Source organism: Grammomys surdaster, unplaced genomic scaffold (assembly GCF_004785775.1).
Source record: "Grammomys surdaster isolate TR1022 unplaced genomic scaffold, NIH_TR_1.0 262, whole genome shotgun sequence".
NCBI classification, from domain to species: domain Eukaryota; kingdom Metazoa; phylum Chordata; class Mammalia; order Rodentia; family Muridae; genus Grammomys; species Grammomys surdaster.
The window spans coordinates 4,109,389-4,125,732 of NW_021604703.1; the positions used below are offsets into that span (position 1 = coordinate 4,109,389).

The 16,344-nt window shown below is 44.3% G+C and overlaps 1 protein-coding gene across 1 annotated transcript in view; it reads right to left on the reverse strand.

The window, feature by feature from the left end:
• The window catches only part of Skp1 (S-phase kinase associated protein 1), a 14,855-nt gene extending 6,837 nt beyond the window's left edge, over positions 1-8,018 (reverse strand). The window contains exons 1-2 of the mRNA XM_028775989.1: positions 7,895-8,018; positions 2,548-2,644 (exon numbers count right to left, since the gene is read on the reverse strand). Of these exons, the coding sequence (XP_028631822.1) occupies positions 2,548-2,644 (97 nt within the window). The 5' untranslated portion in view covers positions 7,895-8,018. The remainder of the gene's footprint in view (positions 1-2,547; positions 2,645-7,894) is intronic.
• Between the last annotated feature and the right edge of the window lie 8,326 nt (positions 8,019-16,344).

Here is a 16,344-nt window from a genome sequence, read left to right on the forward strand (position 1 = left end):
AAAAAAAAAAAAAAGAGCAGGTATTATGTCTCACATCCTTTTTACCATCTTATAGCTAATGTTTATGTATTCTTTATATATAACTCCCAAACCTGTTCCAGGGTCCTGCCTCAAACTCCCATGTGCTAAAATTATAGACACTGGCCACTAGACCTGTATTACTCTTTGCTTCCTTCAAGAATTTATAAGCTGCAGACCTTTCTTATATAAAACTCTGTAACTAATAGAGAATATTCTTACTAAGTTATTTCTCCCATCAACTTTAAACAGTGGTGTGCATATTTCCTGTATATACTATTAATATTAGTAAGCTTTCAAAGTTTCAGGACCCATTCTTATCCTGCCTTTATTCAATCACACTAATGTGTTGCAGCAGTTTCATCAAGTTAACAAGTAGACAACAAGAAAAGCTTGTTTAAAAATACATTTTGAGTATAAAGTGCTTACCATGGAAATCTGACTAACTGATCAATGATCTTCAGAACTCACAACAGAAGAACCAACTCCCAAAAGTTGTCCTGAGGTATGCACACATACACACCACACAGAGAGACACATAATAAAAACTAAATGCAGAGACAGTTCAGAAGTTATGAGCACTTGTTACTCTTGCAGAGGACCTGGGTTTGGTTCCCAGCCGCCACATCCAGCAGCTCTAGTTCCAAGGAATCCCATGCCCTCTTTTTACCTCACATAAATATGGTAAACAATACACATGCAAGCCAAACAGCCACACACAGAAAATAAAAATAATTTTTAAAAAATTAAATGCAGGGCTGGAGAGATGGCTCAGAGGTTAAGAGCACTGACTGCTTGCTCTTCCAGAGGTCCTGAGTTCAATTCCCAGCAACCACATGGTGGCGCACAACCATCTATAATGGGATCCTATGCCCTCTTCTGGTGTGTCTAAAGAGAGCAACAGTATACTTATATACATAAAAATAAATCAATCTTTTTTAAAAAATTAAATGCAGTCAGTTTTCAGGTGTAGACTTTTTAAAGTCTCCAACAGCACCCAATCCATACACCTTATTTCCTACAACAAAACAGCAAGCAGTTCTATTTGGTTGCCATGCAGCAAGACAATCCCCCTTCCAAATGTTTTCATTTTTATCATTAGGAAAACAAAACAAATACAAACAACACTTTTAAATCCAATTTACTTGAAACAAAAATGAACTATTGTAGTCAGGCATGGTGCTATGTGCCTTTAAGCCCACCACTCAGAACTCAGTCAGAGGCAAGTGATCTGAGTTCCAGGCAGCCTGGTCTACAGAGGTAGTTTCAAGATAGCCAGGACTGCACAGAAAAACCCCGTCTCAAAAGCTAAAAAAACAAGCAAGCAAAACGGAACCATTGTCTGATATGTAAAGTCACATTAGCGTCAGCAAGTTGACTCACTGGGTAGAAGTATGCTATGCTAAAGAGGCGAATTTGATCCTCAGAATCAACATAAGAAGCTGGATGTGGTAACTTGTATTTGTAATCTAAGCACTCTTTGTGACAAAGAGGTAAGGATATGTATTGTTGCAATAGCAGAAACAAGAGAGACCCTGCCTCAAAAGGGAGTGGGAGGGGTAAGGAACAGGAACTGGAGAGGTTTAGTGGTCAAGGGTGTACTGCTCAGTCGGGCAGTGGTGGCGCACACCTTTAATCCTAGCACTTGGGAGGCAGAGACAGGTGGATTTCTGGGTTCAAGGCCAGCCTAGTCTACAGAGTGAATTCCAGGACAGCCAGGGCTATAAGAAACTCTGTCTCGAAAAAACAAAACAAAACAAAAAGTGTACTACTCTTGTAGCAGACCCAGTTGTTTCTGGCATCCATATTGGGCAATTTACAACTATCTGTTAACTCCAGCACCAGCTGAACCCAATGCCTCTGGTCTTCACAGGCAATTGAAAGCATGTGCATATACCTAAACACACACGTAATTAAGAAAATTTTAAAAAACAACAAAGTAGCCTGGTATAGTGAGCACACCTTTAAATCCCACCACTTGGAAGGCAGAGACAGGTGAATCTGAATTCAAGGCCAACCTGGTCAACCAGAACATCATGGGCTACAAAGAAAGACTTGTCTCAAAACAAAAAGCTAAATAAAACACAACAAACACCAATAAAGTAGGAGAGGAGAGGTGAAAAACACCAATAAAGTTGGAGAGGAGAGGTGAAAGTAGAAAACTGATTCCTGAAATACACTATCTGGGGTGACATGGCATGCCTGCACACAATAATCTTTTTTTGGTTGTTTGTGAGACAGTGTATATATGTAGTCTTGGCTGGCCTGGAACTCAAGAGATCCCCAGTCTCTGTTCTGCTAAGTGCTGGAATTAAATAAAGGTATGAGCGACCTTGCATAGTAAATCTTTACAAAAAAACAAAAACAAACAAACAAAAAAACACTTTAACAGTTTATGATTTTATTCACACAAAGCAGAAAGGAAATTACCTTATCAAGCTTATACTTCTCAAGTAAATACTTGCAAGTTACATGCCCCATCCTAAGTTATGTACCCACTTTCTTCACACAAGGTTTCATCAACTTTACCTTCCAGCATGGTCTTGATGGTCACAGATTGTTTGGCAATTTCTACATCAACTTCAAATATCTCTCCATCAGAACTCTGCAACTTTATCGTAGGCATCTAAAAAAGGTACATTGAATAGAAATTTAAGTGCTATTAATTCCATTCCACAAGACATTTATTTCATTAACTAGTCTGTCAGAAAGCAGTAAGTTACAAACTCACAAACAAGCCTGTATTGTTGAATTTGTTTATACATATGTTTTTTTGAAACAGGGTTTCTTTGTGTAACAGTCTTGGGTGTCCTGCCTGGAACTCTGCAGACCAGGCTGGCTGGCCTTGAACTCAAGAGATCTGTCTACATCTGCCTCACAAGTGCTGGGATTAGAGGTGTATACCACCACTACCAGGCTCTGTTTTTACTTAGAGAAAGAAGGAGGGAGACAGAGGAAGGGGGAGGGAAAAGGGAGAAATGGGGGAGGAAAAGGAAGGGGAGAGGGAAGGAGGAGAAAGGGGGGAGGAATATTTCCCAGCCTTTAAGGTCCATTTAAACCCAATACTGAGTTTACAACTGGTTTTAAGAGCTGTGTTTTTGACGTTTACTTTTAGATGTGTGTGGGTGTGCATATACCTCAGCACACTTGTGGAGGTCAGAGAACAAGTTGCAGGAGGGTGGATCTCTCTTTCCATTGTGTGTGTTTGTGTGTGTTACAGGGATCAAGCTTAGGTCATCAGGCTTGGTAGCCAACCATTTGTTAGCCCTTCAAAATTTTTAAGATACATTGTTAGGGTGACTTTTGTACAATGTGTGAAGGTTGTTTTTGTTGTGCTGTTCAGTTATCAATTCTGTACTGGCAGAGAGCTGAATATGGCTGGGATTTTGGTATTGTTATTCTTATGGTCCCTCACCTTCCTTGTTGGATGTTTGGTTTAATAACGAGCTGAGAGCAGAAAAGGGAAGGCGGCACTTGAGGATCAGAGAGGGTCTCTGAGAGAAGAATTCAGTTGGAGTGAGAGAGAAGTAATTGGGGTTACTTAAGTTAGATGAGCTAGCTGGGAGGTAGCCTAAGCTATAATAAAATTAATAAGTCTCTGTGTCATTGTTCATCTGCTGGCAGGTCCAAGAAATCTCGATATTCCTTTAGAAATCTCCATATTTCTTTATGTTCTCATGGAGTAGTAACTATTCATTATGAAAAATTAACTGCTACAATTAATTACTAACAAACCTGAGCAAAGTCAGTCCATAATAAACAAAGCTATCAAATAAAGTAAATTTCCTACAATGAAATCTACCAGTAAGAAACAAGTAAACTACTCCAAAGACTAGGATATGTTCACTTCTAAAGAAATGCACGATCACATACAAGAAAATAAAAGACATACAGACAGCTGTCAATACGATCCCTAAAACCCATAAGGAGCTTAAATTTAGAAGAGTCCTTTTTTTCTCTTTTCCTTTTTTTTTTTTTTTTTTTTTTTTTTTTAAAGGGGGTTTCTCTGTGTAGCCCTGGCTGTCCTGGAACTCTGTAGACCAGGCTGGCCTTGAACCCAGAAATCCGCCTGCCTCTGCCTCCCAAGTGCTGGGATTAAAGGCATGTGCCACCACTGCCCCGCTGATTTAGTTTTTCCAGGCAGGGTTTCCTTGTGGAGCACTGTCTATCCTAGAACTCACTCTGTAGACCAGGCTGGCCTCAACTCAGAGATCTGCCTGCTTCTGCCTCCTAGTGCTAGGGTTAGGGGTAAAACATGAACCACCACCACCACCACACAGCTCCTTTTAAATTTTTCCATTACCTATTGCTCAGGTGTCCAAGTTTGAGATCGTCTGGCTAATTACCTACCAAAAAAAAAAAAAAAAAAAAAAGACCTGCTTCAGCCAGGCAGTGGTGGAGCACACCTTATTCCGAGAACTTGGAATAAGAGACAGGTTGATCTCTATTGAGTTCAAGACCAGCCTGGTTTACAGAGAAAGTTCCAGGACAGCCAGGACTGCACAGAGAAACTGTCTAGAAAAAAAACAAAACAAACAAAACGCTTCAAAAATGCATTTAAAGCCAGGAGTGGTTACACAAGCCTTTAATCTCAGCACTTGGAAGACAGAGGCAGACAAGAGTTGTAGGCCAGCATGGTCTAAATAGCTAGATACAGGACAGCCAGGACTACACAGAAAGACCTTGTCTCAAAAAAGCAAACAAAACAACAAAATGCATTTAAGTCATAGTGGCAGGTGCCTATAAACCCAGTACTTGAGATGCAGGAATTCAGACATTGGACACACAGCCAAGTTCAAGTCCAGCCTGGTTTACATAATAATCTGTCTCAAAAAAAACAAACAAACAGAAAAACAAATATAAATTTAAAACAGCATGGTAGTAGTATATGCCTTTAATTCCAGCACTTGGGAGTCAAGACACAGGTGTATCTCTGTGAGTTCAAGACCAGTCTACAGAGTGAGTTCCAGGACAGCGAGGGCTATACAAAGAAACCAGTCCTGTAATGCCCAGTATTTGAAAGGCTAAGGATCATAGTTTCAAGGACTGACTAGGTTACATAAGGAGGTCAAGACAGCCTTGGTGGAACTCAGTAAGAACCTGCTTAAAATGAAACACAAAAGAAGCTGAGGATATAGCTCCTTAGTATAATGCTTAACATGTATAAAGCTCTAGTTCAATCTGCAACACTGTCCTCTCCCTCTACCCAAAAGGTAAGCCAGGGTATAAGTACATCCCATAATCCCAGCATTTTGGTAAACAGAAGGATCAGGAGTTCACAGCCATCTTCTTGACACCTAGGAAATAAATTTACGGCTAGCCTGGTTTTCTTGACCCTGTCTCAAAAACTAAATTCAACAAACCCCCCAAAAAACAAAAATGCATCAACTGAGCCAAAATATGAGTTAGAAAAAATATAATTTCATTCATTCATATATACACATATACATACACATATATACACATATACACATACATATACAAAACAAGCAACTAGCTCCTAACATGACTCGAGTTTTAGGAAAAATCAAAACCAAACAAAGACAAATCAATATTAATACTAAAAGCTCTAAGCCAGCAATTTCTTTCTATCTATCTATCTATCTATCTATCTATCTATCTATCTATCTATTTATTATATGTAAGTACACTGTAGCTGTCTTCAGACACACCAGAAGAGGGCATCAGATATCATTGCAGATGGTTGTGAGTCACCATGTGGTTGCTGGGATTTGAACTCATGACCTCTGGAAGAGCAGTCAGTGCTCTTAACCACTGAGCCATCTCACCAGCCCAGCCAGCAATTTCTTATCACCTTCAGATCTCCCCCTCATTCCTCCAAGAGGATTAATTCAAGACCTCTAATAAAAATTCACAAGCAACTTTTTTTGGTAGTTTGTTTTTGAGACAGGGTTCCTCTGTGTTGCCCTGGCTGTCCTGAAAACTTACTCTGTAGCAAGGACTAGTCTCGAACTCAGACATCAACCTGCCTCTGCCTCCAGTGCTGGAACTAAAGGTGGGCACCAAAATCCCTAACTCACATGCAACTCTGCAGGTCTGTGCTTCTAAGGAAGATACAACTCTTCAATGTTACTGTTAAGGTACTTCTTAAGCATTTCTGGATCTGGGTTGTATTCCTAACGTGAATTTTCACAAAGTATAGGGTTTAGCATTTAAAATAACTATTGCACCTATTTTACGGTCAAACACTTAAGACTCAGCACATCTCCTAAAATATTCATTCAGCTTTCTGAAACACTTGTCCCCATTCAAGTAAGCAAGCTTCAAAGGGGGTTGGTTGGGGAGAGATAAAGCTTGTTTTACAATCATCCATTGAAATACCCAGCTCCCACTCATTCATGGTTGAAGAGACTGAGTTCACTTTTCAACTCACAAACATATCTGCAGAACAGAGAAGCCCAGAGCAGCAGACCTTCCCTATGATAAGGCAACAATAAAAGTTAAAAATAAAAAAGCCAGTTTTTAACAGCAAAACACTATGTTCTCAGCCAGGCGGTGGTGGTGCATGCCTTTAATCCCAGCACTTGAGAGGCAGAGGCAGGCGGATTTCTGAGTTCAAGGCCAGCCTGGTAGCCAGAGCTACGCAGAGAAACCCTGTCTCTCAAAAAACCAAAAAAAAAGAAAAACAACACTATGTTCTTATGTTCTCTTTATGGTCCCTAGTACTGTAATGAGCACTCCAGAACAAGTCTATGTGGCTGATAAAATTACTTTAAAAACCATTCTGTATTTCCTTGAAATAATTTACAACAAATAAAGATGTGCTTAGTCATAGTCAAATTTAGGTATTAGGTTACTTGCAAGGGAGCCAGGCTCTTATTAAATGACAGGGAGGCAATCGGTTAATCTGTAATTCAATGCACTCTGTAATCCTAGACTTCACTTTTGTTGTTGTGTTGGAATTAAGTGCAAAATTTTTAAGTAATAATGTATGAGATTTCGATTTGATATGCTTTCAAAAAACCCTTCTTCAGCTCTCTAAGCTTCTGGACTTGGAAATTAAACCATCATCCAAGTCTAGCATGAGAATTCTACTACACCAGACTTTAAAAACAAACCTGTTTTAAGTGACTCGAAATTCTGACACTTGTTACTAGACTGCAGGATGGAAGAGACTGCATTGCTCTATGCCACAATACAGTCTACTGTAACATTCTGATGAAAAACTCAGTCTCCAAACTGAGGACTCCATGAAAAAGTGAACCTAAAGGCAGGTTTTAACACTATCCCTTAAAAACCCAAACACCTCAGATTTTAGCGTCAAGGGCTCCTAAAAGTCACGCACCTCAGACGACAGTGTCTATTACAATAATAAGTTCAAAGACTGCAGGATGTGACAAAACAACGCAAAGAAATATCGGGAGTCTGTTACCTGCATATTAGGTGGTTAAATAGGTAAGATCAATAAGGAGCTAATGACGCCAGACACAGGAGAAGGGGAAGGAGCCAAGAATCGAGTGGCAACGACCGCCACCACCTGGACGGCCCGGGACCCCTACTCAAAGCCTCGCCGCCCACCCGCCCTGGAGCGCGGAGGAGCAAGCCTGTCGCTAAGGACTGGGACGAAGCCTGGGCCTTGCAGCCGCGTTCGGGGCCGACTGCGTCGCCCGCAAAGTCGCAGGCCTGCCACAGGGCTCGACTCTCCCCCCCGGGCGAGCGCCGAAAGGATGGGCAGCCCTAGGAGGCCCGACTCGGCCAACTCGCGCCTCCCGCGGTCCGGGGTCGGCAACGGGCCGCACGGCGCCTCAGGATACGCCAGGCCGCCTCGCCGCCTCGTGCAGGCCACAGCCAACGCGGGGCTCCCACCCAGCCCCCCCGCTCGAGGAACTGGTCCGGCTCGCGGGCTGCTACTCACGGTGCTCTGTCTCAAGTCCGCAGGCCCGAGGCTGACCGACAGAGTTCACAACCGCACAGAAGTATCGAGAACAAGGCCACTACAGCAGCGCCGCGCGGCGTTGGCTTTTATAGGAGCGGGAAGCGGGCGCCGAGGACCCCGATCTCGTGACGTCACACAGCCGGCCGAGCTGTCTGTTGAGATCGCCTGACTGCAGGCGGAAGGCGGGCGATAGGCCCTGAGCGCCGCAGAGGTCTCCTGGAGAGGTGCTGCGAGGCTGCGTGTGGAGGGTTGGCCAGGCAGAAGAGGGGCTTCCGCCTTACTCCGCTATCCTAAACAGCGCCATGCTCTCCTTCAATGCAGACGCCGGCACCGGCTGGGGAACCATCGTGACCCGAAGGGTCTTTCAGGCAGGGGCTGCCTTAAACTACTTGAAAGACCCCAGTCCTGGAAAAGCCTGGAAACAACAAACCGCAAAACCTGTTGTGGGTGTGTGTTTTACTTAAAGGAGTCACCTTAGCCTGACCACCATTACTCTCCTAATAACCTAAGGAAATAAGGTTGAGTTTGCGGACCAGGGATTCAGGATTTGAACCTTACTCCACTGATACTAAATTTAAATATATATATATATATGTGTGTGTGTGTGTGTGTGTGTGTGTGTGTGTGTGTGTGTGTGTATATATATATATACATATATAGATATATATATATATAGATATATATATATATAAGACAAAGTGACTTGGTACACCTGCTTATTTGATTTTAAAAGTTTTATTTTCGGCCGGGCGGTGGTGGCGCACGCCTTTAATCCCAGCACTTGGGAGGCAGAGGCAGGCAGATTTCTGAGTTCGAGGCCAGCCTGGTCTACAGAGTGAGTTCCAGGACAGCCAGGGCTACACAGAGAAACCCTGTCTCGAAAAAAAAAAAAAGTTTTATTTTCTTTGCCTTTTAAGATGGGGTCTTGTTTGGCACAGAGTGGCTGCAAATTCAGTATGTAGATCAGGTTGGATTCATGATCTCCTTCCACCTCCTGCGCTGGGTTTATAGGCATTTTTCATTACATATACTTGCCTAATAATCTTTTCTGTTTTGTTTTGAGACAGGGTCTTACTATGTAAACCAGGCTTGGAACTCGCTATTTAGACCAGGCTGGCTTTAAACTCAAATCTGTCTGCCTCCCGATAGCCAGCGCTGAGATTAAAGGCAAGCAAGCACCACCTTGCTAACCTTTATTTCCTACCTTTGAACTTTGAAGAGGCTTCCAGGGTTGGAATGAAGCGCCAACCCTGGAGAGAGAAAACATGGATGTGGCATGGGGGCTACAGTCGTTGGGTAACCATGCTTTCTTTCAGCCTATGTGTGAGGCCAGTGCTGTGGACCCATCCAGTAGTGAACCCGGACAGTCAGCCCAACCTGGACAGACTATGCTGTATGGGCAGCTCACAGAAGGCTGTGATAAGGTCGCTAGAATGAAACAGCTTTGAAGTAAAGGGAGAGACCTGAAAGCACCCATCTGGCCTCAGCCCAGCCAGGAACTGAGCAATTGACTGCCCTGCCCTGCTGCGTCTAGGGAGCATCACTATCCCCACCTAGGCGCCAGGCTCACCTAGCAATGAGCACATGATGGTATTCCTGGCACCACGAAGACAAAAGACGTTTCCACACAGGGCCTCCTAAAAGAAACCAGAGACTACCGTTTCTCTAGGACAAGACTGGGCAGAGAGGCCAAGCAATGGGTTGAATTACCAGGTCTTTGTCTGCTGGCTGTAGTATCCAATGTCTGCCAGGTGCCACAGCCGATGACAGAAGATGAAAGGCCCACAGTTCTCAGGCTTTTTATCTGCAGCACTGCCTGCCCTTCCTTCACAGCTCCTGCTTCGAGCCTCCTAGGAAAGGTCCTTTTCCTCCACATGGCATAAAGTTGGTGGACTCCTTAAACAGTCCTGGGTCATACAGCTAGCCTAAGAAGCCAGCACACACCTTGGCACATGATGGGTATGTGAGAGTCTCCGATATAGGAATTAACAAATGCTTGGAGGATAAAATAGAGATTTGGGTGCTGGGACAAAGCTTAGCATGCCCAGGCCCCTGGGTTCAATCCTTGCCATGCCCAGACTATTCAAGGTACAAGTTAGTTCACAAAAGATGCACAAGAAATTGTTTGCCTAAAAAAAATGGAACTAGCAGCTGTGGCAAAGTTGGGTGATTTATATATTTTTTCTGCCATTTGGATATGGATTCATAGGCATGAATTACGTATTAATTTTTCCCTGCAATGAATTGGACACAGCACTAAAAGTATTTTGCAAGTCTATTCTATGGGTCTGGGGATGTGGTTCAGTTGGTAGTATGCTTGCCTAACATGTGTGAGGCCATGAGTTTGATTCCCAACACCACCATAAACTGTGCATGATGGCACAGGTCTGTAACCCCAGCACTCAGTAGGGTTCAAGGTCATCCTCTGCACTTAGTGAGTTCAAGAATAGCCTGGTCTGCCGGGCAGTGGTGGTGCATGCCTTTAATCCCAGCACTTGGGAGGCAGAGGCAGGCAGATTTCTGAGTTCGAGGCCAGCCTGGTCTACAGAGTGAGTTCCAGGACAGCCAGAGCTATACAGGGAAACCCTGTCTCAAAAAACAAAAAAGAAAAAAAAAAGAAAGAAAAGGCAGCTGAGTCCATTTTCAGTGTAATGGATCTAACCTGGGAGTAAGTTTTTCTGCCTTTTAACTATTTATCAGAAAAGACTGGAGTAGTGCCACACTTTTTGAATCAACTCTACTTTCCCTGGAAACCTCCGTCTAAGAGCCAGGATGGCTGCAGGATTGCAGAGTGTAAGCTGGGAGCAGTGCATCTCCATCCAGTTTATTACTAATTCTCAGTCTAGATCTGAAAGGACTGGCTCCGCAGAGTCCACTAGAGGGGGACCGGGGGGGGGGGGGGGGGATAATTCCAAAGCTGTGTCATCCTTCTTTCTCTCTACAAACATGAAATCAAAACCCCTTGTTGCTCTTGCTCTCTTGTTCTTGCTGTCTTCTCATCCCTTCCCCCCTCTCTCTCCAGGTGCTCATGGCTGGCCTCTACTTCTCCTCTTCCTCTTCCTCTTCCTCTCTCTTTCCCTCCCTCCCTCCCTCGCTCTCTCTCTCTCTCTTTCTCTCTCTCTCTCTCTCTGCCTTTCCTTTCTCTACCTCAACTATCCTCTTAACTCCCCTCCCCATGCACTAAATAAACTATTCTATACTTTAAACAAACAAACAAACAATCCTCCCTTGGCCAGGCCTGATGACACACACATGAAGCCCTAGCACTCAGGAAGAGAGCCAAGAGAAGCACAGATTTGAGGCCAAGTCTGGATTACATAACGAGTTTTAGAGCAACCTGAGTATTCTCAGATACTCTGCCTTGAAAATACAAATGAGAGCTTAAGAGATGGCTCAGTGGTTAAGAGCACTGGCTGCTCTTCCTAGAGGACTCAGCTTCAGTCCCCAGCACCCGCATGGCAGCTTACAACTGTAACTCCAGTTCCAGGTGGTCTGATACCCTTACACCTATGCACATAAAATTAAATAAGTTACTTTAAAATAAATAACAGGGCTGTAGAGATGGCTCATTGATTAAGAGCACTGGCTGCTCATCCAGAGGTCCTGAGTTCAATTCCCAGCAACCGCATGGTGGCTCACAATCGGATCCCCTCTTCTGTCATGCATGCATACAAGTAAATAGAGTGCTCATATACATAAACAAATTTAAGAAATAATAAACCATTCGTTAGGAGGGCAACAAAACTGAAGAGGAGGGATTTTCCCAGTAGCAAACTCAAAAACAGAGCTGTGGCTTCAACATGCTTACCATGACAACCTGGAACTCAGCCCTGCAGTTCCCCAACCCCTTCAGTGCTCCAGACAAGTTCTGGTGTACACCTGTTTCCCAGGATACAGCCTCTAGGCAAAGACAAGCCTGGGAGTCGGGCAGGACCCTTGGGAAAAAGCAGTTGTTTTGATAAGTTATTTCTGGAGATGACTGGCCTTTGTGAGTCAGTCTCCACTGCCATCAAATGTCCACAGAAAGATTCCTGTCAGCATCAGCCTTTTCAGTGGGTTTAAAACAGGATTTGGGGGCTGCCGAGATGCCATCATTTAAGAGCACTTGCTGCTGTTACAGTGGACCAGAGTCCAGTTCTCAGCACCATATTAGCTATCTCATAACTGCCCGTAACTCCAGCTTCAGGGCATCTAGTGACCTCTTCTGGCCTCTGCAGGCAGTATTGCAGTTACACAGTGTATTGGTGTATTTACATCTATGTAGGCAAACACTGTGTACCAGCTAGTTTTATGTCAACTTCACATAAGCTAGAGTCATCAGAGAAGGGAGAACCTTGGGTGAGAAAATGCCTCCATAAGATCTGACTGTAAAGCATTTTCTTAACTAGTGATTGATGGGGGAGGGCCCACTGTGGGCAATGCCACTCCTGGTCCTGGGTCTATAAGAGAGCAAGCCAGTAAGCAGCACCCCTCCCTGGCCTCTGCATCAGCCCTCCCTCTAGGTTCCTACCCTCACTGCTTTGGAGGATGACCTCTTATATGAGACCTTGAGCAAAATAAACCCTTTTCTGCCCAAGTTGCTTTTGGTCATGGTGTTTCATCACAGCAATAGTAACCCTAACTAAGACACACTCATACAAAAAAAATAAATATTTAAAACAAGAACAACAAACACACCAGAACTTTGGGGTTAGCAGTTAGCTCAATTGATAGAGTGCTTGGCAAGAAGCACAAAGCTCTGCGCTCCATCCCCCGGACTATGCAGACTAGACATGCTGTACACATTTTTTTTTATCTCAGTACTTGAGAGGTAAAGACTGAAGTCAGAAGTTCAAGGCCACCCTCAGCCACATAGCAAGTTGGAGGCCACCCTGAGATACACGAGACCCTGTCTCAATCAGCCAAGCAATAAATCAGCCAGATGACACAAAGCAGCTCAGAATTCAGTTCATGTTTTCTTTCTAAGGCATCCACCCATAGACTCTTGGTGTGCGTTCTAGGCCAGAGGATAGCATCTAAGTTAAGCAGCTGTTTCATACCAATATCCTTAGAGATAAAACATTCCTTCTTGGAGAGAAGCTCCTGATGACCTCGCAAAGAAAAGTGAATAATTCTGTCCTGAGAGGTACCTCAACACTCAGGAAGTAAACAACTCAATAGCTCCAGAAAGTACCCGAGACTGACCAGACTGGCCAGGGTCACTAGGCTCTGCCCTTCCCTGAGTGTATATTGGCAGTGAGGAACACAGACTCTATCAGAGAAGTGTCAGCTGACTGACACTGGAAGAGGCAAGGACCAGGAAAATGACTCTTAAACCTGTTGAGCTTCCTGCAGACTGTGCAGTATGCTCCTGGATTCTGGATTCATGAGCTGTCACCCATGCTGGGGTGGGCTTTGGTGACACAGTTGTCTTTGAGACAGTTCTGCTCTTATAAGTAGCCTCTCAGCTATATTCAACCCTAGTAAAACTCGCTGGCCCACTAGGTTGAGCTTGGTGGTTGCTTGCTTCGGTCTGTCTTCTGTTCCTGTCCGGGGTTCACATCTCTCCAGAAACAGTGTCCTACAATAGCAGTAATTCAGTGTGCTTGTTCTGAGATCTCCTGACTGCAGACTGCTACTGTGTTGCCTCTCTGTCCCGTCTCGGCAGCCACTCTGCAGCTCACCACCTGCCTCTGTTATATAATCTTGAGTGAACTACTTTTTTCTCTGAGCCCTGCTTTCCTGTGTTGGAAGAATTAAAGAATTGAAAAGGAGGAGGCCTGACAGTGGCTGTTTGCCAAAAGGCTGGGCGTGGAGGAATTGAGCCCTAAAAGAGAACAGTTGCTGCCAGTGTGAATCCGAGAGGAGCTCCCCCCTACTCCCTCTCCCACACTTCAACCCAACAACAAGGACAGATCAAAACCTCCAGATTAGTTTGGAGCATCTGAAAGTAGGGAGAACTATCACTGGGTCTCACCACCAAGTTTTTCTTTGCTAAGAATGGTAACAGAGGATTTAGGAGACTGAGGCAGAAGTTTGAGGCCAGCCTGACTATATAAGGAAATCATACTTCAGATTTAAAAGCTCGTTGTCTGGAATATTTACCTAGTGTATTAGTAACTTCTCCTGTTGCTATGCTAAAGTACACTGTGCTGTGCTCTGTCCCTGCCTCCAGCATAGCTGTAGCCATTTTGTTCCATGTCAGCCAGTTCTTTCATATTGTTACTATAACATGGCTGCCAGTCACTGATGCAGAAAAATACTTGACTCAGTGCAGGGTCATGCTGACCACATGCCCTGTTATGTTCTGTACGAGGTTTGTTAATCTTAAGAAATTCCATGCCGGGCGGTGGTGGTCCACACCCTTTAATCCCAGCACTTGGGAGGCAGAGGCAGGCAGATTTCTGAGTTCAAGGCCAGCCTGGTCTACATAGTGAGTTCCAGGATAGCCAGGGCTACACAGAGAAACCCTGTCTCAAAAAAACAAACAAACAAAAAACAAACAAACAAAAAAAAAGAAATCTATTACCTCTAAATAAAGGCCTAATATGAACCTCTAACTTAGCTTGAGTCAGAGCTGACCACTGGGCTACACTTCTTGAACCTGTATATGAGCTCACTATGTTTTTTTCTTTTCTTTATTTTATCTTTTTTTTTTTTCTTGGAGCTGAGGAGTGAACCCAGGCCCTTGTGCTTGCTTGGCAAGTACTCTACTACTGAGCTAAATCTCCAACCCCTTCTTTTCCTTTTTTTGAAGATTTATTTATTTACTATGCATACAGCATTCAGGCATAGCCTGCAAATATGCCTGCCCTACAGAAAAGGGCACCAGATCTCATTACAGATGGTTGGTTGTGAGTCACCATGTGGCTGCTGGGAATTGAACTCAGGACCTAAGAGCAGTCAGTGTTCTTAACCGCTGAGCTCTCTCTTCAGCCCAGATTTTTCATTTATAAAGCCTGCCTGAGCCGGGCGGTAGTGGCGCACGCCTTTAATCCCAGCACTTGGGAGGCAGAGGCAGGTGGATTTCTGAGTTCGAGGCCAGCCTGGTCTACAGAGTGAGTTCCAGGACAGCCAGGGCTACACAGAGAAACCCTGTCTCAAAAAGCCAAAAAAAAAAAAAAAAAAAAAAAAAGCCTGCCTGAGAGATGTTTGTTGTTGTAAACTCAGATATTTCTGATCTACATCCCCGATCTGATCAGTGTTAGCATGCATGTTCAATAAACCATCCCTGTCTGACTGAGGTCGGTGTTCATATAACTGTGGAGTGACTTTCAGACCCCAACACTCTGAAAAAAAGCAACTTAAGGGAGAAAGGATTTGTCTTAGCTCATAGTAGGTCCGGAGGTAGGAGACTGAGGCAGCTGGCCACACTGCATTCACAGTCATGAGGAGCAGAGAACAATGAACACTTACATTCCATTAGCTTTCTACAGTTTTCTTTTTAAAAGAATTTATGAGCCATGTAGTGCATGCCTCTAATACCAGCACAAAGGAGGCAGAGACAGGTGGATCTCTAAGAGTTCGAGGCCAGCCTGGTCTACAGAATGAGTTCCAAGACAGTCCAGGACAGCCAGGGCCACATAGAGAACCTGTCTAGAAGAAAACAAACAATATTTATTTATTTATTTATTTATTTTTTGGTTTTTCGAGACAGGGTTTTTCTGTGTAGCCCTGGCTGCCCTGGAACTCACTCCGTAGATCAGGCTGGCCTCAAACTCAGAAATCCGCCTGCCTCTGCCTCCCAAGTGCTGGGATTAAAGGCGTGTCCCACCACTGCCTGGCTCACAACATTTATTTTAAAAAGCGTGTGTGAGCATACCCTCAGAAGCCAGAAGAGGTGTCAGATTTCTTCAAACTGGAGTTATAGGCAGTTGCAAGTTACCAGATGTAGGTTGCTAGGACCCAAATTCAAGTCATTTGCAAGAGCAGTGCACACTCTTTCACTCTTTTTTTTTTTTTGTATTCTAAATCTTTGTTTATTTTGTTTACGAGAACACTGTAGCTGTCTTCAGACACACCAGAAGAGGGCATCGGACTCCATTACAGATGTTGTGAGCCACCTCGTGGTTGCTGGGATTTTGCTAGTAGTATGAATCGTAATGTAAATATGTTTCCTCATGGTCTTAGATGACCCCTATGAAAGGGTCATTCCAAACCCTCAAGGGGTTGTGATGTGTTTATAAAAAGATATGTTCAGTGGATGTGTGGAGAGGTATGGGGGAAGGGGATGTCTTAGCGGGCCCATCCGAGGCATCCCTTCCCCCTAAGGGACCAGTCGCACACCAGTATAGCATAGAATAGAGTTTATTCAGGGCATGGGGAGGGGAGCCAGGAGGGTAGTAGAGGCAGAGAGGGAGGGAGGGAGGGAAGGAGGGAGGAAGAAAGAGAAAGAGAGGGTGGGGGAGGGAGGAAAGGCCGGCCATGACCACGTGGAGAGGGGGGAAGGG